At 35.9% G+C, this 26,513-nt stretch overlaps 1 protein-coding gene across 1 annotated transcript in view; it reads left to right on the top strand.

The window, feature by feature from the left end:
* The window catches only part of LOC105383971 (titin homolog), a 132,642-nt gene extending 106,859 nt beyond the window's left edge, over positions 1–25,783 (top strand). The window contains exons 6-8 of the mRNA XM_038111121.2: positions 13,067–13,244; positions 19,811–19,947; positions 25,050–25,783. Coding sequence (XP_037967049.2) covers positions 13,067–13,244; positions 19,811–19,947; positions 25,050–25,135 — 401 coding nt within the window. The 3' untranslated portion in view covers positions 25,136–25,783. The remainder of the gene's footprint in view (positions 1–13,066; positions 13,245–19,810; positions 19,948–25,049) is intronic.
* Positions 25,784–26,513: the final 730 nt, after the last annotated feature.

The following is a 26,513-nucleotide window of genomic DNA, read 5'->3' as shown; positions in this document are numbered from 1 at the left end:
GACAGCTTTGTTGTCACTGTTGTCCGTTCAGAGATATATGACATATAAGTTCCGATAGGATAAAATGTAGTTTTATAATTAATGGTGGAGGAGTGTTGTGTTTGTGGTCATCGTATGTGGTAAGTAAAGCTATCTCTGAACGGACAACTGTTATCACAAAGCTGTCAAAGCAAAAGTTATTCCTATTGACAAGACCTATCCAACGATGTTAGTCTTAATGCTATTGGAGGGTGGTCCAGCCTCCAATAGCAGTAAGATGAACTGACGAGTATCGGAACTTATAAGTCAAATATCTCTGAACGGACAACTGTGACAACAAAGCTGTCATAGCAAAAGTTATTCCTATTGACAAGACCTATCCAACGACATTAGTCTTACTGCTATTGGAGGGTGGTCCAGCCTCCAATAGCAGTAAGATGAACTGACGAGTATCGGAACTTATAAGTCAAATATCTCTGAACGGACAACTGTTATCACAAAGCTGTCAAAGCAAAAGTTATTCCTATTGACAAGACTTATCCAACGATGTTAGTCTTAATGCTATTGGAGGGTGGTCCAGCCTCCAATAGCAGTAAGATGAACTGACGAGTATCGGAACTTATAAGTCAAATATCTCTGAACGGACAACTGTGACAACAAAGCTGTCATAGCAAAAGTTATTCCTATTGACAAGACCTATCCAACGATGTTAGTCTTAATGCTATTGGAGGGTGGTCCAGCCTCCAATAGCAGTAAGATGAACTGACGAGTATCGGAACTTATAAGTCAAATATCTCTGAACGGACAACTGTGACAACAAAGCTGTCATAGCAAAAGTTATTCCTATTGACAAGACCTATCCAACGATGTTAGTCTTAATGCTATTGGAGGGTGGTCCCAATCTGCCCATTGTCATTTCCAGAGACAGATTAACGACCCCACAGTGAATTGAATAGAATATCAGTCATATATAATGTATTATTAATTCCTTTTAATTTTAAGTTAGGCACTTCTTTATTATCCTTCTACATAAAGTTTGTATTTATCGGATTTTCTATAGATACCTATCTAAACCCCGTAAAAAAAATTGCACCCGGAGCTCAGTTGACATGATAATATTATGCTATTTTCGCTATAAATTATTATATATGTCGCAGGCATCTGGTTTAATCTCCTTTTTGATTGAACCACTAGCCCGTTCATTGGATGGCGCTACTCAATTGTATGACTAGGCCGAACGTTGATTGTACAAGCGTCACAAAACGTCCAACTAGTTAGCTGACTTAAAATCAGTCAAGTGGTGAACAAAACAAATATGGCGTCTAACAGCTAACAGCTGACACAAAAAGCACCTATATTGTTAGTTTTTTGCAAATAAATTAGCTTTAAAGTGCGTTATTTGTGTTAAAATAGTGTGACAACATGGATTTACATATTATTACGCCGCGGGCGGATAGTTTCAAAGAAAAATTGTGGCGAAACTGGATAATTATGAACAACAATATGTAGGTACGTTTATTGTTATTGTTTAGTTAATTACTGAGATAAGAGCTTTGTAACATAGTCTTTTTGTTGACTCTTGTCTGGTCATGTTCACCCTAACCATACATTACATAGTTGCTATACTATATCCCATTCAACGACTTCGCTGAATGACGTTCAGTCAAGACGTCGAACGTTACAATGAACGACTTGACGAGTTGTCCTTTAGTCATACAACTGAATAGCGCCATCCAATGAACGGGCTAGTGGTTCAATCAAACAAATATAAATATAAATATTATTACTTTCGCGACTTCCACTATACAATTTTTGATTATTGTACTGTAGCCTCGAAAATAAACACGACCCAACCCCCCAACAGACGCGCGAATCTGCAAATTCCCAAGTAAATCACGTTAACCCGTCAATGGCGTGAAGGATGGCCGCAGAGGGCAATCACAGCCGGCTGATGTATCAACATTACGAGTGTACGGAGAGGGTTGATTTAAAACGTTATTAACTGCCGATGCAGTGTTGGCAGTTTATTTAAGAGAGCATATAACACGTAGATTATCGGTAGAGTTCTAGTGATTAATGTAGGACTCGTTTTAAAGCCAAGTGGTGTAGTGGTTAGTGACCCTGGCCGCTATGCCGAAGGTCCCGGGTTCGATTCCCGGCTGGGGCAGATATTTGTTTAAAGACAGATATTTGTACTCGGGTCTTTGTTTGTTGATATTTATATTTGGTAATATGTATCTATCTATGTATTTGTGTAGATATATCTGCTGTCCGATACCCATATTACAGTCTCTGCCTAGCTTGGGGTCGGATGGCCGTGTGTGAGATGTCCCCACATAGTTATTATTATAATTATAAAGCTGCGTTCCCAGTAGGAAAACTGTTGGACGCCTGGTATCAGCTTAGTATGCCGATATTTAAACTAAAAGCCAAAAGTTGTTTGAACAAATCACCAAAAATAACGACAGGTTCGCATTCATAAAAGATTACACAAAAAAGCATTCGTATTGTTCCTTTCACAGAAGATTGACTAACCCCCCCTTGTTTCCTTACGCCTAAAAACACTTCTAAAAAAGACATTCTTCCATCAATTTAAATGTCAAGTTCTTAACGTCACAGTTCAGGATATACTGGACAGGCATACGTCCATTACTCAGCCCTGATGCCATTTGATAGTATCTTAATTTACTCTCAAGCTTCATTGGTTCCGTAGATAGATATTTTCTAGTGTTGTCGAAAAGTCGATGGAATAAACAGTCGATTTTTTGGCCTCATCAGCATGTACCCGATCGATAGGCCTATCGATAACATTGCTGATTTACGTTTAACAGCTATACAAGAGCACATCAGAATCATACCAAGAAAAATGGTAAAAATTAAAAAAATCCATATGAAATTTCGTAACTGGAACGTTTTCATTGCTAGTGATTGTAATTTATTCTAACGATAGCATTACTTATATCTATATATTATATAATATATATAATACAGTTATAAACCTAAATTCCTTAAGCTGCGACTTTCAGGTGTAGAGACCTCAACTGGGTGCCATGAACGTCCGGCATCTTCCGTACTTGTACGGCCACAACGGAATTCAGTAAACCACTTTTTACCATAGATATTGATGGTGGAGAGTCCCCATAATCTTTATCAAGCTTAGCCTTGGTTTCAGTGATGGGGTTTTTCCGCAAAAACTCATGCTTAGTGAGCACACGAAATTCAGTTTTTTCCATTATGTTTTTAAATCACGCGGTAGTTGCTAAGAACGGGTGTAAAACACAAACCAAGTGACGTAACTTGTCCAAATTTTGACAGATGTCAACTGACAGTTGCCTGTTGACAGGAACAATGTTGTTCTTTCAGTTAAGTGGCGGGAATTTATAAAAGTCACGGACTTATTGACCCGCCCTCGTATCAATAGACCGATAAGTTATCGATAGTTGAATGATTTTCGATAATGTTATTAGTAATAAATTAAATTCTGATTTTTATTTATCGATACTATAAACTGATAGACTATCGATAGGAGAACATCATCGCGCTACAACACTAATATTTTCCTTTCGACGAAGAGGACCCTAATGGACCCGCGTCTCACATGACGCACATTCTGATAAAGAAACGACGCAATTCTACGAACTTTTACTGGAATTATGTCTTGAGTGCGAAATATAGGCAAATATGTGACCCATATTTTTTTTATATATGCTTCTGGCATGCATGAGTAAAACATCGAAAAAATAACTAAATATTTTATTTTTTATTTTATTTAAGTTTTTTTTAAACATGCTACATACATACATCATAGGTACCTACTATTATAAATTTCTATTTTCGGAAAAAATTCTAATATTCGTAGAACATAAAGTTGTTCACAATAACCCCCTGAGTCACACCCGTTCGGTACTCATAATGTGCGTTAATAGTCGGGAAGTTTAACTTTAATTTTCTTTTTGAAAAATTCTATCGTTTCCTAGGTGGTAGGCGTGTTACCTAAGAGCTACTTTTATGCTAAATATAAGCTTGATCCATGCGGTTTAAGCTCTCGTGCATGAAAACCTTTTAAGATGAAACGAAACTTTGTGCTAAAGCTCGTCTAAGATAAATGTACAGGGTGTTTAAAAAAGGGTATATATTATATAGTAAGTGAGTTACTAAAAAACGAATCATTAAAATTCGTAGTTAAAAAGTCCTACGTGACGTATAAAATTGCTCGTGAGTCATCCCTTTTGGCTTACTATAACCCTTTTTTAATCCATGATAAAAAAGAGGGTTTATAAGTTTAGCATGTCTATGTATCTGTGTGTGTGTATCTCTCTTTGGCAGAGTAGCTACCGAACGGCTGAACCGTTTCCGTTTTGTTTTTTTTTAATTAAAACCTGAATACATTATTATTATCTAGAAGAAAAATATTATTGTCTACTATACAGACAATCATATTTGTTGCGTGCTTATTCCATTAAGGTAACGGGTCCATATATCGCGGTATTCAAAATGGCGTCCTTATTTCGAGTTATATTTATTTTCATGATTATTACTTATTTTAATAGGTTTGGATACTCTAAAATTACATTTAATCGTTCATTATCTTTAACTGAAACTACTTGATGTAGTAAATATGTTTAAAATTGCCTAAAATTACTAAAAACTCATGTAATGTGCCGTGAGGGCGACGCCGCCATGTTTTTCATACAAACGCGACCCGGCTTACGTAAGGCCAGCCATATTTAATAATTGTGTTTTTTAATATTTATACGACGTTCAACTTTGTAAATAGTTTATACTTAGTTTATTATATTCTTATACTTACATTAAATTTAAATTTTAACTCTTTTTAAACTAATTTAACCCCTTTAAACTCAAAAACAAAATACCTCGGTATAAGGGCCTGATTTTTATACGTTGTTCCTTACTCCGAGGTACCCTCGGTATAAGGAAAAATACTATGTCATGATTTTTAGCTTATAACTTTACAAATAATAACATTTGAAGTATATGCTTGATTACATAATAATAATGATGAACGTGACAATCTTATAACCTAATTCGGCGGTACAAAATATCCTCTAGGAATCTTAATATGACACGATAATTGTTGACGCAAAAAACATGGTTACCTAGAAAACCTTAACTTAGTATGTATATTTGAAATGATAAAAAACAGTGTTATTTTATCCCTATTAACGTAAGTGATACATATTTTTACCAATATTTTATGTATGATTTGAGTAACATATCTATGTTGTTTCTAAATAGATAATTTGATAACTCGAAATATGGATTATTAAAATACTTGCTGAACCCCTAATATGGAGTATGACATTTAACATAGGTAGGTACCTCGGAAATCGGAATATGACTACATCACACCTTCGCAGTGTCATCCGATGCCGTCATCAAACCATAAAATCAAGATGAATTAGCGACTTTCTTCCTAAATATAAAAGGGGTGTGGATAGATATGCCTGACTTTACGAAACTACTACTAGATACTACCTACTTATTACTCTTTATAAAAGAAGAAAGAAAGAAATTTGTAGACGTAAAACTTTATTTGGGTGAATAAAATAACACACACGACGGTTGAGTTTTTATAACACTTATATACACAATTGCCTAATTTCATTTCTGTATTTTATTTCCATTATCCTTCTACTTCGAGGTCTGATGGCCATTGTAATATTGTTATCCCAGAATTCCCAGATAAATGAATATCCTGTATACTGCATTTCATGTTTGGTTTAAGGGTCCGGTTGATTTTTTCATTTTCTTGTTGTTGTCACTGAAAAATAAAGTAAGTAGGTAAATTGTATGGATAGGTGACAGAATTAAGCTTATCCTTATAAGTTGGTACCCATTTTCACAAAACTTAGTGAGTTTAGAAACGAAAACGCTAGAACAAAAACCTAGGTTAGTAACTAAACTGATGCCAAATTACTGATAAAAACATAAAAATATTTCCATTTTACGTAATTTCCTAAAATAATTCGCACACAAGCTTACCTTATCGATTTTCCAATTGCATATTGCAAATACAAACATAATAATTTAATAAAAGATGTTTGTTTTCTAATGTAAAGACTTAACAAAAATACTTTCAAAGAATAGCGGCCAACTTTTCGGCGGAAAATTGAACATGGCGCCGGCGCGCCTCCAGTCCAGCGCGCATGTGCCATAGAGATGTACCTAGTGCAATGTTCCTTGCTTCCGACCTATGCTTGAATGAAAAAATAATCGATGCTGGATCGATTCCTGGGTAGATACTTTTATTATAATCATATTCTTTTATGGTAAATACATTAGGTACTCATCGGAAATTAGTACTGATAAGGTATTTGGCTTTTGTAAGTATTCGATACTTTTCCTCATCCCTTACACATCTACTTTTATTACGTATCATCAACTTTTAAACATTTAAGTAAGAACATAAAATATCGTGGAAAATTTTTAGACCTTACTTAGATAAAAACTATAGTAAAAAATGTTTAAATCATTCGAGTTCAATAATCGATTATATTCGATTACTGTCACTATTTTATCAATTTACCCCATCTCTACTCTATTTTTTTTTTAATCGCTTGGAAAAGTCCATAGAACATCATAGAAGCATTATGAATATTTTTTCTAGCCAATGTTACCAGTTGCAATAATTAATTATGAAAATGTTACATAAATAATAGAAATTATCACGAAAACCAATATAAATGGAGAGTATTTAATTCTTTTCATTATTTTCAACTACTATTTAGAATAATTAAATTTATTTGGAGTACTTTAAGGTTAAAAAAGTACCTATATCGATATTTTCGATTGTAATTTCCTTATGTTCATGGCCACACTCATGGAGCCACTGACAGGACTAACTCGGAATATGGAACAGGCTACCTCGGTATATGGAAGAAACCATAATCCTACCTCGGCATTAGGGCAAATCGACATGTGTAATAAATTATATTTTTTTAAGTATAATTAATGTGTTATCAATGAATCTGCGTTAAGAAATATAAAATTTAACGTATATTCTTACAGAAGACAATATTTCACATCAATATTGATGGTTACAAATGCTTATTTTTCTTACTTACTTTCAAATGTTGTTATTTACCTCGGAATATGGACCCGTTACCTTATTTCTTAGTAGCCTAAATAAATACTGTCTTATCAGATTACCTAACTAAAGAAAACAGGACTACATTCCACCAAACCACGGTTTTATTAAACAAATAATGATACAACACAAGTTTTTATTTGTACAGTCAGGGAATTGCTTAGCGTAGCACTGGTTTTTGCACCGTTCTTAATTCTTACACTATAAGAGTTAAACTTGAACAGTACTGCAGTTAGAAACCAGAAATAAATAGAGTACTTTTCTTAGAAAATTACCGGTCGTCTGCATGAGCAAATAGTAATATTCCTTTTGTTATCTTTGTGTTTTACCCGTGTCCTATGAATGAAACGGGTACCTAGGTACTGTTTTCCTTATATTAACAAGGGAGTATATCAGTGAACTGTGCAGCGATCAAAGGATTCGATACTATTTTCGAATCTACACACACACATATATTATGGTAAAAACAAATGTCACTTTTGGAACTGACAATTTTCCCTCATACATTTTGACAGTGACAAATGACGATACTGTTCTTTTTCCATATGTTTGTGTAGAATCGAAAATAGTAGCAAACCCTGTGATCGCTGCACTGGGCGAAGGCAGGTCATACTTGGCAAATTTCATTATGACACCAATTCTAAAATTGCGAAAAATTCAATTTTTTTAAATAATAAATACTTATTGTATGGAACAGTTGTGGTTTTTTGCCTATAATAATATTACATATAAGACTTTTTACTACTAAGAGGCTCACTAATAAAACTCCACCCTGTACAAGTACTCATGTGTTTACTAACCTTCCCCACATTGGACTTTTATCCTCGTCATTAATAAATAGCCACCATACGTCCACAGTATGGCATAATGTTGTCGCAAGAGATGCCATAATACTCCGTCATCTGTTTTCCTTGTCAAAGTTCCCCCTAACTTATGTACATACCTACTACTACTCTGTGTCTAGTTATGTAATATGGTTATGATATGATTATACATAAGAAACATACCTACGTATACATATAATAATATGATCACGACTATAATCCCAGAGGTGAATTTTGCTGTGTATTTGAAATCACGTGATTGATATATAGCCGCTTTAGATTGAGTAGAATTCGCAAAAGGACATTATGGAATCTGCAATGTTTACTTTAATTGTCAGAGCACTTCATATAATTTAAGTTTAATTTAAGTATTAAGTTCCTTATTTCATATTACGACTCTATGTATGACAATATCGACTGAACATTTTATAATGACTTAGTGCTGTATTTTTACGTAAAATTTACCAAAAACTCTTTTACTAATTTATGAGGAGAAGAAAAACAAATGACGCTACACAACATCACCCATGCGCTTCAAAAATAATTCACCGACCAATAAAAGTCAAATTCCACCCGACGCAACCAACCACACTAGCCCCATTTGAAACCTTGTCGCACTAAAACATCCATTCTGTCACTTTGCTATTCCAACTGGAGCTGAAAAAGGTTTACAATGACAACGGCCTACAGTCAGTTGACACGTTTAAGCCTCGGCTGACTTTATGACTTCCTGACGAAGGGTCGGGGGTGCCAAAAATGCGCAAATATGACTGCCACCATTTTAACTGGGACGCTATTCTGAACCGTTGAAGTATTAAGTGCCAATTTCTCCATAGTCGTTTAGAGCATAACCAGATATTAGTGGTTGACTCTTGACACATCTGTCATGAATTTTATATGGAGATGACGTATAATTGATAACCAATGCCTGGTCGGTTAGATAACCGACTATGGAGAAATTGGCACTAAGTATGTTGATGTGATTTGTTAGCTCAACTAGCTACGTAATTTGACAAAAAAACATAACACTCTTTATTACAGTTTTTGAAAAAACGCTTTCAAACGGAGGCCGCGACTAGGCAAACGTTGTGTGGGACGCCCTCCGGCTAGATGGGGTGACGACTTGCGAAAGGTGGCTGGTTATGATTGGATGCGGAAAGCTAAAGATCGCATCTAGTGGCGTGCTTTGGGAGAGGCCTACGTCCAGCAGTGGCCTGCTATTATAGGCTGATGATGATTTCAAACGGAAGTAATATTTTTATTTCAATTGGCCGTTTGCTAGTTTGCCTTACACTTCACGAATGTTATCTATAATTTCTGATTTTATCATGAATATTAATATGGTGACATCTCACTCACGGCCATCTGACCTGAAGCAAGGAAGGAAGGCCTGTAATGTGGGTATCGGACTGGTGATATTTTATAATAATATTGAAAATAAAAATTGTTTCCGTTAAAATAACAACAATCGAATATGTTTTTTACTTTCCAAAGCGCGTCGTTTACAACCCGTATTTCATTTCTTTATAAATTTTAAACTCAATTTGTCGAATGACAGAATAGCCACCAATAGAATGGAATGCGAGAAAAGTTACCAGCAATTTTGGCTTCGGTTTTTACAAAGTTTTCGGCCAGAGCGTATGTTTTTTTCAGTTGTTCCTTTTACTTTTAACATGTGGTTATGGGATGGTAATGCCACATCGTATATTAGTGGTGGTAGTTTTGTTACAGAGCCAGATTTCCTCTAGATGTATATCTAGATTTTGTTATACGATTATGAGGTCGAAAATAATTCATTGTTCGTATAAAATGTACCTACCTACCTATTGTATAAAATGTAATAAATCTTAAATAAATAAATGAGTAAATACCTATAACATCACTGTATGGTGGTGGTATCATCTTTGGTAAATAATTCTATAATTCTATCACGGAAAACATTTTAAGGCTAGCTCATGCGGACATCTAGTTATCTGCATAAAAATGTAGATAGAAGTTTGAGAAATCGAGGCAAAATTTATTAAGTATGTATTATTGAAGACAGTTTCGAAGATGAATCGAAAAATCTAAGTCTAACCGACCAGTATGCTTATAGCGTATGATTATATTATACATTATGTTTTGTGATTACTTTGTGAAATTCCTTATGTGTAAGAAAATCCCAAACGCCATAAATCCTATCGCCAAACTGGACATTTGCACCGACGCCCGCTTCGCAGAACTTCCGTTTCCGGGGGGGTCACTCTATATACCGAAAAAATAAGTTTTGGAGCGCTGCTGCGCGAGCCACGACTCTAACTTCAAACTTCAAAATCATTTATTTGTGACACATAGGTTTCAGACAGGTGTTTACAAAGTCAGTTTTAAATCTACTGCTATGGTGTACCGTAAAGGTGTACAAATAATATTACCTAGTTATAAATTGATTGTATAAAAATATTTAAATGTCATGCTATGATATCATACAGAAAGTCAAATTACATAAATTATCAAATTGTACAGACATTAAAATAAAAATAATATAATATAAGTCAAAATAGTTATTAATCATATCAAAGAAGAAGTGGAGTCTTAAAGTAGCATATAAATTAAACAATTGTAATCGCGCCTGACTGATGATTCGGATGTGTTCTTTGTCTCGTTGTATTAACCGTGTCGATTGAACGACAGATCTCGTTCGTAAATTTTTCGTCAGTATAGAGTGACCCTCCCGAATATTCCAACAGCTTGTTCTGTGAAAACTTTGTTGGCAGTTTTTGCTCCGGTTTTCTTCGCATCTTAGCTGTAGCCTGAGTTATAGTTATGAAACGCTAGTGTCCGCAAGCTGAAAACGATTTTTGGTGGTTTATTCTAGGACAAAGTTACTCTTTGCGATTACTACACTCGCGTATACAATGTAAAAGTTCCACCTACAAAATATAAGCACTAATTGTTGACGCTATTTTTAAATTTAGAACTTAATTAAAATATTAAATGCGCTGTTAAATGTACTCCAATATTGTAGACCGTCATTAAGGTAGCCTTTTCCATTTAGGAATAATTTGGTATTGTCACTGTAACTTTTTCAATGCTTGTGACTATATTAGTAATTAGTTAATAAATAAGTGATTATATTAGTAATTAGTTAATAAATAAATAAAAAATAAATAAAATAATATAAGGCCGCTACTTCTTTTCTGCTTCTTGATGTTATTTCTATTGTGTCCAATAAAGAGTATTTTATCATTGTCTTTGCCATAGTCCAGTCTCCAAGATTACTTCGAAGCGTGCTTAACTATTCGATGTAAGGATTGGGCAGAAATTATTGTATAACAGTATATTGATTATAACCACCAAGCCAAAATACCCAATGATTATGAGACACGCCTTTATAGCCACAAAATAGATAGATACATAGATATTTTTTTTGTTTACTGTACCCAATACATAAGTTTCACGGAAATATTACATTAAGGTAAACACACGAAATTATAATATAGCAGACATACAGAAAGACGTTAAGATATAGACAGGCAACATTATTGTGTATTTATCATGTTAACAAAAGGGTTCTGACTCAGCAGAATGCATTACTATTATGTACCAAATTACATTAATCATCAAAATCAAACCATGCTCATTCTCAGCCGGCTTTTATCTTTGTGAAAGCTGCAATGAGGGCTCGTTGGTGCTGGGGTCACTCTATAATGACGAAAAACTGTGCCGATTGCACAGATCTTGTACGTTCGTTTTTCATCAGTAGGTATACAATAATTGATGCAAAAAGGGAAGCCGAAACTTACGTGTGCAACATGCTATATCTACCAAAAAATAACTTACAGTGTCAAAATTCGCGAAAAAAAACATTTTCCATACAAACTTGTTGGTCACGAGACTTTTTACTATAGAGAATGTTTTTTTTAACATGCTGCACACGTAGGTTAGGCTTAGTATACCATTTTTGCAACACCCTGTAGAGTAGCCCTCCTGTAAGGCTGTGAGACCGCGGCGCAATCACACGCCAGCTAGTCTAATAGCCGGCTCGTAGCTACGTAAATTGCTGTGCTTCAAGGGATGGGATGGTGATAGCCTGGTTAATGTAAAACTTTATTTTCTTTGAAGATTTTGGAATAGGATACACATCTAGAATCTAGATGTGCAGGTTTCCTCACGATGTTTTCCATCACCGTAAGAGCACGTGGTATTATTGTACTTAAACTCCTTAATTGAAAACACAATTGAAAGAATTCATTGGTAGATGCCAGGATTTGAACCCACAGCCTCTCGATTGAGAGGACAAGGCCTTATCCATTACGCCACTACCGCTTCAAATCAATTCGGAAATATTTCAGTATGAATGTAATAAATGAACGGTTGATTTGGATAAAACTTAGTTTTTCATGTTCTAAGTTATAAAGTACCTAAGAATAACTGGAACGCAATAAAATTATCAGGCAAAATCCTAAAAAATCACCTGCAGTTGGCATGCCATACCTGATCATAATGCAATTTTATTTGTTGGTTTTCAATTTCAACAGCAATCAGAACCACGTTTATTTTCATGAATTTTACCTTTTATGTAAACCCTCATATGAAAGCTTCAAAAGTTAAATCGAATAAATCGCGGAAGTCTTGTCCCATCACTAGCTTATAGAGGCAGCAACGGCCAAGGGACGAATAGAAGAGTTTTGCTATTATTTCGCTAAAAAAGTTTATTATTATGCTGCTAAAGTTTTTATTAAACACTGCTGCCGTTGATGGTGCAAATTAAACAATGCAATTAACACGGTTTACTTTGGATTAAGATTGATGTTTAAAAATGGGATTACGGGTGAACCGTACTGACTTCGTATTTTAAGCGAAAAGTATCTCTTATAAGTGGAAGTCGACTAGATTTCACAATATTTTTGCTATAACGTAAGGTGGGGTAAGACTATCAATTAACCACAACCAGTGGACCACTTTACCAGCGTGACAAACTAGAGAATAAAGCTGCTTATAACTTATTATTACATTGATAGTCTTCCCCCGGTGACTGTCTTACCCCACGTTACCATACCTAGTTATCGTAAAAGGCTTAGGCTCAGCATTTGCTACCCATGTGACCAAACGGGCACGATATTAACTTATTTAAGTTAGACTAGCAAAATCTAACACTTTCTTTCTCTCCCAACAGTGCCAAAAGTGGAAATCATCGACGAGAGAGGCCGTCCCCTCCAAGACAAGCTGTACAAAGAGGGCTCCATCATCGAGCTTCGCTGCGTGGTGTCGGAGGTGCCGCGGCCGACGCGTCAGGTCAACTGGAGGCACGGAGCCCGCCTGCTCAACTACGACACCAAGCGTGGAGGCGTCAGGTACGGTCAGGTCAGGTGCAGAGAGACCTGGGTATGGTTTCCTCTCATGGTGACAATATGCTTTTGAGTGCGGTCAGGTTTCTCTGCACCTTAGTAGTATACCTGGCGATATACATTTACTAATAAAAAGATAGCTTGTGTCATAGAGACCACTAGTGTCTTAAAGATTACTAGTGTCTTAAAAGATGCAGGAGGCATGGAGCCCGCCTGCTCAACTACGACACGAAGCGGGGAGGCGTCAGGTACGGTCAGTTTAGGTGCAGAGAAACCTGGGTCTGGTTTCCTCTCATGGTGACAATATGCTTCTGAGTGGGGTCAGGTTTCTCTGCCCCTTACTAGTACACCTGGGGATATGTATTTATGAATAAAAAGAGAACAGCAAGTGTCATAAAGACTACTAGTGTCCTAAAGATTACTAGTGTATTAAAAAGATGCAGGAGGTACGCCACCCGCCTGCTCAACTACGACACGAAGCGGGGAGGCGTCAGGTACGGTCACAAAGGTCAGGTGCAGAGAAACCTGGGTCAGGTTTCCTCTCATAGTAACAATGCTTTTGAGTGGGGTCAGGTTTGTCTGCCCCTTACTAGTACACCTGGCGATATGCATTTACTAATTAAAAGAGAATAAGTGCCATAAAGACTACTAGTGTCTTAAAGATTACTAGTGTCTTAAAGATTACTAGTGTCTTAAAAAGATGCAGGAGGCGCGGCACCCGCCTGCCCAACTACGACACCAAGCGGGGAGGCGTCAGGTACGGTCAGGTCAGGTGCAGAGAAACCTGGGTCAGGTTTCCTCTCATAGTAACAATGCTTTTGAGTGGGGTCAGGTTTGTCTGCCCCTTAACATGCATTTACTAATGAAAAGAGAACCAGTGTCTTAAATACTACTAGTGTCTTAAAGATTACTAGTGTCTTAAAGATTACTAGTGTCTTAAAAAGATGCAGGAGGCACGGCGCCCACCTGCTCAACTACGACACCAAGCGGTTAGGCGTCAGGTACGGTCGTGAAGGTCAGGTGCAGAGAAATCTGGGTCAGTTTTCCTCTCATAGTAACCATGCTTTTGAGTGGAGTCAGGTTTGTCTGCCCCTTACTAGTACACCTGGCGATATGTATTTACTAATAAATAGAATCAGTGTCTCAAAGAGTACTAGTGTCTTAAAGATTACTATAGAGCTTCCATTATGTTATGGTATTTTTGACGTTTCCTTATGTCTGGTAGGTAAAGTTGGTTTTCCTTTGCAGTCATCAAATATGTATGGGATTTCGAATGTCAAAAAACCAATATTATACTCGTAATAGACAGAGTAGAGTGTTTTAAACGTAACCAGTGTCTTAAATAGATGCATCTAAACAACAACATACAAACCAACCCCATATTTCCTAAAACCTAGAGAGCCGAGCAAAGCGAGGCCATATATCTCAACCCTGCACACCCTGAAGTTTAGAGAAGCGAGTGAAGCGAGGCAATACAAACTTAACTGGCACTTTCTAAACCCCAAAGAGCCGAGCGAAGCGAGGCCATAACAAACTATTAGTAGATTTTTTCACGTATTTACATTAGTCATTCATGATGAACCCCATTAGTCTCTTATCTTTGGGTTTACTATACATTTTTTGTAACATGTATGATAACATAATAACCATGCTAAACCGGGTCGAGAATCGGCGGGATTCTAGTTAAAGTCTAATAATAATAATATAAATCTGGGTGTAACCAGTTTAAGCAGACTAAGAAGTGCTTAAGTCATAACTAAAGTAGCTTGAAATTTGCATTTTCACAATCTTATTAATCCAGGCCTGCCATTCTTGGAGTCTGTCCTGAAATTTAAGCTCAAGTTACTGACTTTGCGGTACAGTTGAGTACCTATTTCAATGCAACATAAATGGCAACTATTCAAATTTAACTCTTGTGGATGACGAATTTAGTACGTTTAAAAGTTACTGTTATACGAGTTGAGGATAGTGTAAAGAAACTAATAATAATATTAAATAATGATATAATATATAATTATAATAATATTAAATCTTCTTCCGCTGTTTTTGTATTATGGTTTATAGTTATATCTTCGTAATATATACCATATAATTATATTAAGTAAATGGTACACAGGTACATACGCTTCAGATCTATAGCTTTTCTAAATCACACAAGATTTAAAAAAAAAAACACGCACTCTCGCCTTGTACTAATGTACTCCCTTGCGGGGTAGGCAGAGGTGCATTGCTGCACCCACTTTTCGCCAGAGTGTTAAGTTAGTCCCAATGTAATAGGGGGCGGGCCTATTGCCATTTTACAGGCACATCCAAGACCCGACAACAAATCTGTGTTTAAACAAATATCTGCCCCAGCCGGGAATCGAACCCGGGACCATCGGCTCAGTAGTCAGGGTCACTAACCACTACGTCATTCGGTCGGCTTTCACGAGTCTCACGAGATTTTATTTCTGCAGGGCGATCACGAACAATATAGAATCGAATGCCAGTGCGACTAGTGTCAACTTGACAGCACTTTCGAACACTTTTTACCTATAGAATTGACAGTTGTTGCACTCGCATTCGATTCTATACGTTAGCTCTGTTTTTCGTGATCGCCCTGCTGTTATAATTGTAGTATTTTTTCTACACAGTGTAAAATGTTACATAAAGTGCACTTCTTAAAAGCTTTTTATAATCCCCATTTAAGCTTAAAGTGAAGCTCCTTAGAAACCTTTGATAAGATAAGCTTAAGTTATGAGATATAATCTCAACTTTCTCATTTTTATGTTAGTTTTTAATACATATTATGTTCTAATGGGACGCCCTCCGCCTCGCTGGACCGATGACCATACAGGGTGTTGCAAAATTGTATATACTAAGCCGAAAGGGGGTGACTCAGAAGGTCATTCTGAACAACTTTTGGAAATCCGCAATTTTTTATGCTTTTCCATAGAAACTTTGTTAAACTTTTTACTATGGAGAACGAGTTTTTCGCGCATTTTCAAAACTTGTAGAACAAAAGTTGTTTATAATGACCCTCTGAGTCACCCCCTTTCGGCTTAGCATACCCTTTTTGCTTAGTATACCCTTTTTGCAACACCCTGTATAATTGTAACCGGTAGTGGATGGATGAGGAAGGCCGAGGACAGAGTATTTTTAGCGCTTTTGGGCAGATGCCTATGTTCAGCAATGATTTTGATTATTGCGGACTGATGAAGATGATGAATGTTATTCAATTCTATTTTCTGATGGATCATATTTACTATGGAGTCTATGGATCATATAGGTAGGTCCTACACTCTACTACTACCACTCCGCCATAATCTCAGATTTCATTATTGGTCCCATAGTGAAAATTGCTCATTATGTCAGATACTTTAACTAGGTACTTTAACTTAGCTATGATAAAAGATTAAACCTGTATAACGTTCACTCACACGATACCACTCTTCAAAAGGCACGGACATAAAGTCTATGGAGTGATAATCATTTATAAAAAAAAAAACTGTATAACGTACTTTTTAGTACAATTTTAGTTGTAAACCAAATAGGTATGTTGTTATTTCTTGGTGTGCCAAATAAAGAGTACTTACTCCATTTATCTTAAGGTGAATGAGGATTTAATTAAGAATTAAACAGTATTCTTTCAGTTCTCCCGCCATTTTACTTGTAAATAGAGTGCTACTAAGACAATGTCGGCTTGAATGTTTAATGCAGCCGTCTGCTCTCGTGTTATATGCACTTTATGTTAAAGAGAACGGCATTTTACCCTTGTTAATGTTGTTGTTTTAAAAATGGTGTAAAAATGGTAGGTTACAAATAAAAGTTAAATATGTATAAGTTTGTCTTGATCAGTTTTTTGGATTTATAACACGTATAAACAATATTGCAAATGTAACGATGGTGGTAATTTTATTTACTTACATAGCTATAACCACTAGCTTTTTTTAGTTTAGAGCTATTCTTACGAGCTTTGCTTTGCCTTAGTAAATTTTCAAGTAGCCTATGTGTGTACACTGATTCATAAGCAATATCACCATAAAATTTCATCTAAATCCGTTCGGTAGACTTCGTGTTAAAAAGTTACTTACCTATACACATTTACGAACTCTCGCCTTAATAATATTAGTGCAATTAAATATACGAGGGTAATCTAACGAAATAATCCACATCTAACTACAAAACTGTCTACTCCCGTAATGGATGGCGCCTCGAAACAGTAAGTTTGACCAAAAATATGGGCAGTTAGCACCCCATAACTCACAGGAACACCCTCTGAAGTTAATTTGGACTCTTTAAACAATGAAATTGTTTTAGAATTGCCCCCTCTAAATTAGAATTGGCCCCATCTGCCGGTGTGCCTCCGTGGGTTAGCGCGATTGGATTTTTGGGGAAAAAATAGACGGAATATAATGCGGTTTACATAGTGTAGATTTATACATATTAAATAGTGTATACAAAAAGTTAGTACTTACATAAGACATTTTAATTCGACTTCAAAAATAAATATACGTTACATCATTTTAAAATAAGAAATACTTACGTATAATTCATACAATGGTTACAGTTAAGAAAATTTTGGAAATTATTATGAAAACGACCACTGACTAAAAATGTGTGTGGGTAATGACTCCAAAATCTCCTTAAATTTATGAAGAAAATACACACTCTCTTAGTGTTAGTAAATTATAAGAACATTGAATTTGTCAAACATAAAAACTTAGTAGGTAGTAGGTAGGTACTTTTGTAAAAAAACGGTCTCGATTACTCAAACCGCAATAAAAATTATACGCGTGTGAAATTAAAGATCCCTTCCCGAATAACGCTATAGACCTTATTTTGTTAACATTATTTATTACTGAGGAAGTTTTGTGTACAAAGTTAATTAAACCTACTGCCCTGGAGATAAGGCTGATGTGATTTATGAACTGCCTTCGTGGGCTGATTACGTAAAAAATATAAGCGACAATTTTATTTAATGTCACGTATAGCCTTTCTATACGTGACGTACGTTGTACTATGTATATGTCTGTGGCTATGTAGCTTTTATACCTTTATACGGTTTTTTTCAGTTAACGAGAGAATATTGTAATATAACATGTACTTACATTATCTCAAAGCAGTTCACCTTTTTCGAACCCCTTGATAATTTGTATTTAAAATGTCATAATGTTAATTCATATCAACGTTAAAGATATGTAGGCATGACCTCGACATACGAGAACCTAAATTTTTATCACGTCTTTCTAATTAGAAAAATAATAATACATACAGATGGATTAATAACCTCCTCCTTTTTTCAAATCCATCTAACAAAAGACTCATGCCCTCGAATAAAAATTGCAATGTCTACGTCTTGCAATACTAAGAAGAGTCAGTTCATCATCTCTTATACATCTAAATCTGTTATCATAATTATCATTACACAGTAAGACCACAGTGACTTATTCCTTTTGCTGATACAATGTGGGTTTACGAGTCGCCGTTGCGAGAGTAACCCAAGGTTAAGCTGTTAAGGGGAAGCTTGCCTTCACTTTTAGTGCTCATTTAAGACTTAAGTTTCGGTCCCCGGATGCCGTTATATGACAGATGGTGCGATAAATAGATTATAATTTTTTACGTAGCAAAGTTAGGAGCGCTACTTTCTAATTATCGCACCATCTGTCTAATTTAGTCTTAAAGTGTAAGGCTTAAGATTTAATGAATGGAAATATTCAATTCAGGGTGTAGAAATTCGTAAAAAAATATGTAGGTATAACGTATAGTAAAAAGTTGCGTGACTGAAAATAAAGTTGTTGTGCTAAAGCTAAATGTTTATGAATAATGAGCTTACTATAAACAATTTTCAATACCCTGTAGAATACAGGCAAGGTAAAATGGTTTTTAAAATAGAGTTGATACCTATACAGGGTGTTGCAAAATTGGTATACTAAGCCGAAACTACATGTGCAGCATGGTATATCTAAGCCCGAAACTGAAATCAGAATTTGGAAATTCGCGAAAAAAAAAAATCCATAGTAAAAAGTCACGTGATCAACAAAGTTTCTATGGAAAATGTTTTTTTTTTCGCGAATTTTCAAATTCTGATTTCAGTTTCAGGCTTATATACCATGCTGCACATGTAGCTTTCGGCTTAGTATACCCTTTTTGCAACAACCTGTATATTATGTATAGTGCGCTAAATTAAATAGCAGATGAAGCGTGAATTTAATTAATTTTAATACGATGAAACATTATAAATAATTTATTCTAATTACACGCAACGCGCAGAATCAATTAATTTAATATGTCTGATTTAGGTACCTCTAGTACCAAGTACTAAGATTTAGGTAAACAATAATTTTATTATGAATGAGTTTCTAAGAAAACAATTATCTTGACAAACTCTAGGGTTTGTGACCTGCTGAAAAGATTATAAATGCAGTCAGAAGATCATTATAACGCAATCATTATTATTATAATAATTCATTTATTTCAACGCACCACTTACAATTTTAATTACTGATAAACATTTGCATCCCAAACTCTTCTCTAATTCCAATCTCACCCTTACCCATCCAATACTAAAGCCCACATTCCTTTGCCAACAGCGTCAAGACAGAGGCGACATCTAACGGCGCGCTATCGAGGCTCTACATAGCGAACGCCAACAGGAAGGATTCGGGGAACTATACCTGCGCACTGGCAGATGTGGCTGTGGCGTCTGTCAGCGTGCACGTGTTGAGAGGTGAGTCATACTCTATTACACTATTAGTAAGAGCGAGCATAAACCCTTTAAGAAAGTAAGTAAGAGGAAAAAAAAGGCAAGAAAGAAAGAAAGAAAAGAAGAAAATATTTACTTCAATGGTAAAAGACCCATTGGTAGTACCTAAGTTGGTCAGTCATTGCGTCGTCCCAAAGGAACGTTCATAAAATCGTCGTCTATACCGACATCAGCTAGCGGCGCGTTGTCAAGGCTCTACATACAGGAAGGACTCAGGAAACTGTACCTGCGCACTGGCAGATGTGGCTGTGGCGTCTGTCAGCGTGCACGTGTTGAGAGGTGAGCTTTATGCCTAGTTTCACCATAGTCTGTTAGATCATTAATACTCCTGTTACATTGTAATGTTATCAATTATACGTCGTTTCCATAGGTATTAAATACTTGACAGATGTGTCAAAAGTCGACAACTAATCCCTTGTTATGATCTAACAGAGTATGGTGAAACTGGAGCTTACTGTACTATTAGACTGTAAACTAACCGGTGCGGATGCGATCTTTCCAAGAGAGACTCCAAGCATAGCTCTTTCCATAGCTCACTGAGTGACTTTCAGTTTGTGAATCAGTCCCACTGTAAGTGTCCACGTTTCAGCCCTATAGGTCATAACCGGTAGGACACACTGATTGAAGACTTACGATACTTAAGACTGGTATGGTGTGGTACATTACATTATATCACCAAAAAAACAAAACTTAAATCTGCTCACTGCTCGTAGTCATATAGAAGCTACGCTACCACATACAAACATACACATACACGTTAAACTTGCAACACCCCTCGTTTTCCATCAGCGTTTAAAAACTACGTATATTAGAATATGAAACGTCAACACTGCAGTTACAAGATTGGAGTTTCCAGAGAATATTTTAACTAGTTGATGTTGTAAGAAGTATTTGCGAAGTGTAAAGTAGCAAGACATCTTCGTTACTCCAAGTTAGTAGTTGGAACACTTTCTTCGTAGTTGGAAACCTATTCGGCAGGCTTAGAGGTTTTGCCATTTATGCAATCGAAAGTAGTAACGTTGTCTTCTACCAGTGGATTTATCGCGAAGTCAAAACGAAGAGACATTTCAAAGTTATTAGTGTCAAATTAAATACAATTTGAATCCGAAAATCGCTATCGAAACATTAAAAATAGGATCACTTGGTTTTCCGTCCGTGCTTAGGTCCATCAGTCTATTTATCTGTCAGGGCCCTTTATCGAACCCGGAACCAACAGTATAGCAGTCAGGGTCACTATATAACCACAACAGAATTCGATTGTAACCTTTTAATATTGTACTATCGACATCGCTTTGGTACCACCACGTTACCGTGAATAAGTAGTCCGTAAGCCTAAGTTCAAACCTTCTTTTTACATATTTGATCGGCTGCTTGTGGGGAAAAGAATCTGATAGTGTGTTACAACTTTGACTGAAACTTTTGAACCCTCGTTGAAAACCAGAGATGTGTTTTTACCCCCGACGAAAAAGATGGGTGTTATAAGTTTACGTGTCTGTGTATGTGTGTGTATCTGTCTGTGGTAGCGTAGCTCCCAAACGTCTGAACCGATTTTCGACTTGATTTTTTGGGTGATAGGTAGTGCTACTCCGAATTCTTAGCCATATTTTATCAAAATCAGCTTAGCAGTTAAAAAAGTTAACCAACTTTTACTGTTGAATTATTATTAACCCCCAACGGGTATTAAAAGGTCAATGGTATAACATTCAAACAAAAAAAAAACAATCTTATAATAAGCAAAAAACATAAAATATTCAGTTAGGTATTTCCATTTAAAAGTATGATGTCAATAACGCTAAATGAAGCAAGAATATGAATCTCAAACCACTCGTGCAAAATATTGCAAACAGTGCTCCAACTGCAAACACGACTGCAGAACTTGTCGAATGAAAATCACATCCTACAAATTGCCGCGTATTTATAACTCGCTTTGACATGAAGTTCGCATGTAAAGTCTAAAGTTTTCGCTCCCTCTATATCGGTACCAATATGTTGACACGAAATGTAATGTTTATGCAGTGAGTTAGCTTAGGTTTATTGATGATTTTGTAAGAAATTCATGGTTGGCTGAATGGGGAAATTGAAAATCGCTAATTTCTAAATATTAAAAAAAAAAGTGCGGTGAATTGGTAGACTTGTTTACGCTTATTCCAAAAGTCGTTAATCAATAGTAGTTCATAATAATGATTATTTATATCTTGTTTCAGCTGAGATGATTCCTGTTACGTTATTGAGATTTTAGTTTTGCGGTTTTAGACATATCCCATACTAAAATTTCAATAAATTTTGTCTAAAGACTTATTCTATGAGTCGTATGATGTCGTATCCAACGAAATGTAATTAATTCACACAGATTTTGCAATAGTTTTTCTGCATAATTCAGAAAATTGTGAACTGTCACAGGAATCATCTCAGCTGAAACATGGTACAGTGTGACTATGTTTCACATAGACACACCCTGTATGTATTATCTCAAATTAGCATGCCGATAATCACACGTATGGACGTGTTTTATTTATACAGGGTGTTGCAAAAAGGGTATACTAAGCCGAAACCTACGACAATGCAAAAAGGGTATACGACTTATTATACCCTTTTTCCAACACTCTGTACTGTGTAGTGTGTATACCTACGTAAACACACCTATATACTGTGTATACCTACGTAATAAAAAAAACATATCACTGGAGTTAGCCTACTGTTTTCTTCTACCGACCTGTGCTACTTTAAAAGTTGAGCGCGTGTTTTACATTCTGAGCATCCTAGCTCGTGCATGACTAGTTCAGGGGGTCACTCTATATCACTAAAAACTAAGTTTCGATGCGCTCCTGCGCGAGTGATGACTATTTTATTTTATTCTATTCTATTCTGGCAAATATTTGTTTAAACACAGATATTTGTTCTCGGGTCTTGGATGTGCCCGTAAAATGCAATAGCCCGCCCCCTATTACATTGGGACTAACATAACACTCTGGCGAAAAGTGAGTGCAGCAATGCACCTCTGCCTACCCCGTAAGGGAGTACATTAGTACAAGGCGTGAGTGCGTGTTTTTTTTTCTATTCTGACAGGGGATTAAGTTCCTGTACGTGGCTCTCTCGAATGGAACCTTTGTACCTACATATCCCCTTAATTTCAGCTCAGCCAGCCTAGCTCCCGAGCAAACTGGAGTAGCAAGCCTGGGTGTTGCAATATTAATAAGTATAACCAGATAGAGCCATGACTCTATCTCGTTGTATTTAAACGTGCCGATTGTACGACAGCTCTGGTTCGGTTTCGTCAGTATAGAGTAACCCCCGGGGCTTTTTGTCATCTAAAGTAGCCGGGAGGAGTTTCAGCTTCCAAAATTATTTTGAAATGAGCATGTTAGACTTAGATTAACAATATACGAACAAGATGGTGAGTCACATACTAAAACAAAGCTGACTGACCGCATTTTGTTTACTGTAATATGTGGGGACATTTCACACACGGCCATCCGACCCCAAGCTAGGCAGAGCCTCTGTTATGGGTATCGGACATATCTACACAAATACATAGATAGATACATATTAATTATAAATATCAACACCCAAGACGAGTACAAATTCAAGTCTTTTAACTTTTTGCCCCAGTCGGGAATCGAACCCGGGACCTCAAACTGTTCAACTAATGACAATCATTGTACCAATGAATAAGGTCACAAATCATCTTACAGAACTAATTAAAAATACGAGCTCCGTGGTAAACGTGGGGTGTTATTTTTCGAGACTTTTCTGTTGTACCGATACTCCATCTAGTTCGTATATTGTTAATCTAAGACGTTAGACGAGCGACGCAAAAAATACGTAAAATATCGATCTATACCAGCGTTTGTGGGGACAACTTCAAAGCGGAACCAGCTGGTGGTGCGAACACAAAAACGTTGACTCTTTCGAATCGAATGTTCGCCTCTATTCGTGTAGCGTCAAACGTATGTTTTTTAGTTTCAAGTGAGAATGAAAAAGGAACGAAAATAAACGAATTCGGGACTGTTTTCAGATGTGCATAGGTATAGTCGGTGATAGAAAAGCGGTCGCAACGGTATACACATATGTACCTTGTCAAAGTAAAAGTACATACATACAAAATAGGTATTATTTAGAAACCATCAATGACTTATTAATTCTTTGTAGTTATATAACATAGTTATATAACATAACAAAAATTTAAAACCACCTAATTTCAATACAAAACCTCGCATAACTTTTGAGATAATAATATGCAGATTTTTATAGAATATTGCTAAGAACAATCTAGGTAACATTATCTATGATCCTAGAAAACTTGAAAAAAACCAGTTCACCCGTTTGGGAGCTACGCTACGACAGGCTGATAGACACACAGAGATACACAGACATTTTAAACTTATGACACCTCTCTTTTTCTATCGCGGGTAAGAAATTTATACAATTTCATGTCGTCCACTACTAAAGCGTAGGTATACCTTTATTTCTGCGAAAACGATTTGGTTGATGGGCATGGTGTATTTGGTTAATAAAAAAAGTTTAGGAGCTTTATTTGCTCTAGAAAATAACTGTGTATTTACATAGTACATATTTTCAATTTTATGTATAATCGATGTTTGTGCAACCTACATGCTGTATTCATGTGGGTAGAAAAATTGGTACAATTTGTAACGGGGTACATCTCAGGGGGTAATTCAGAAACAAGTTTTGGAAAACGTAATAAAAATTATCTCCCCATAGCCTTTACGCAACCTACAAAGTTTCTATAAAATTAGATAATTATTCTTTTTCGCATTTTTAGAATGTTGGCAATCAGAATGTGTTCAAATACCTACACTCTTTTTTAACAACCTGTACATTATTACATTATTCAACTGATACACCTGCCGCCACTACACGGGTTCGTTATCGACGTAGATAAACGTCACTATATCGTGATTAGCCATAGATATGGCGCGGCGCTGTGATGCGGTGGAACGAACACTAAACGAGTTCATCAACCTCGATCACAAACCCATGTAGCCCTGCCCGCACTTTGCTAGCAAAATGGAAGTTACAAAACTGACTTTTCCTTTTTTCCACAGGGGAAAACCCATTGGCTATGCAGCGAGGTGACGCGGCTATGTTGTCTTCATCGACCATCGCCATGTGTGTGGCCGCCCTTAGCTGACATCTAGCAAGCGCGTGGTGTGCGCGCGGCCTAAACTGAAAGTTTCAGAACTTAAGTCCTTTTTGGTTATCTTTACTCTGTGATCTACTGTTGATTATAGATAGCGTTTTGTTGGTTTTTTATAAAGTTATGATGATATTATAAACTTAAACCAGTTTTTTTATTTATTTATATTATACGTGAAAAGTTCAGTTCAGTATCAAACTGTAATTATAGTACCTAGTACCTATTTAAATCTTCAAACTATTTCATATAACCTAACTCCAATATAAAATTGTAACTAATATTAAGAATGATAATAATAAATTATGAATGTAAATAAATTATTGTGTAAATTAAATAAAAATTGTAAATAATGTAGATAGCGTAATTGTACAGGAAAGACTTTATCAGTGAACGAGCAGAAAGCATACTCTTCTTAGAGTAACAGTGATATACAATACATTAGTCAGTCAGATTAGAAGTCAGTTGCTGACTATCGAGAATTCCACGGACGTATGTATATAAAGTTTAAGTTACAGTCAATCTATAAAGTCCTGACATCAAAGAGTGCGATTTTGCTAAGACTTTTTATGATCATCAGTTATTTACTTACTTTTACATACATTTTAAAAATAAAATACCGATTGAATATGGATTTTTAAAGGATTTGTCCTTTAATAAATATAACAGATCGAATAAATACGATCTTAAACAATTAGCTAGGATCCACTTCCGTTTTCTCGACTTTATAGTTGGACTGTAAGTTAAGTTAAATTAACCCACCTTCTGTCGCGATCACTGATAAATCTCCCCTCTGTATCGAATGGCAATTTAGAAAACGTCAAAACTCTCATCCTAGACTGTATAAAAATTTACTGTCACCCATTTAAATTAAATATTGACTTTTTTATAAAAAAATAATAAGTACTAATATTAAAACTGGAAAATAAACTCTACATATTTCACATTTTAGTTCAGTTTACATCCATTCATATTATCTTTGATTGATACAACGACAATATTTTTTCAATAACACTATCGGAAAGTCAAATTCTGTAAACAATGTAATTTTTTTTGTTGTATTCTTTTTATTTTTTTCTGTTTTTGTTGTTCAATATGTCAAATTAACGCTTTCTTTCTAATCATATTCAGAAATCAACGATTCAGGAAGTATACCACGAACTCGTTACAACACGTGAAGTGGTTAGTGTCAACGTCAACGTAACGCAACAAAATGTTGAAGTTGACACCGATCACCTCGTTTGTGAAAATAAGTGCCAACTTCTCCATAGTCCGTTAACTAACCGACCAGGGATTGGTCAGGAATTATACGCCATAAGCATATAAAATTCTTGATAGATGTGTCAATAGTCAACCACTAATACTTACCTGGTTA

This window comes from Plutella xylostella, chromosome 28 (assembly GCF_932276165.1).
Source record: "Plutella xylostella chromosome 28, ilPluXylo3.1, whole genome shotgun sequence".
Classification (NCBI taxonomy): Eukaryota; Metazoa; Arthropoda; class Insecta; order Lepidoptera; family Plutellidae; genus Plutella; species Plutella xylostella.
The sequence above is the reverse complement of the archived record's forward strand: the minus strand, read 5'-3'. Positions and strand labels throughout refer to the sequence as shown.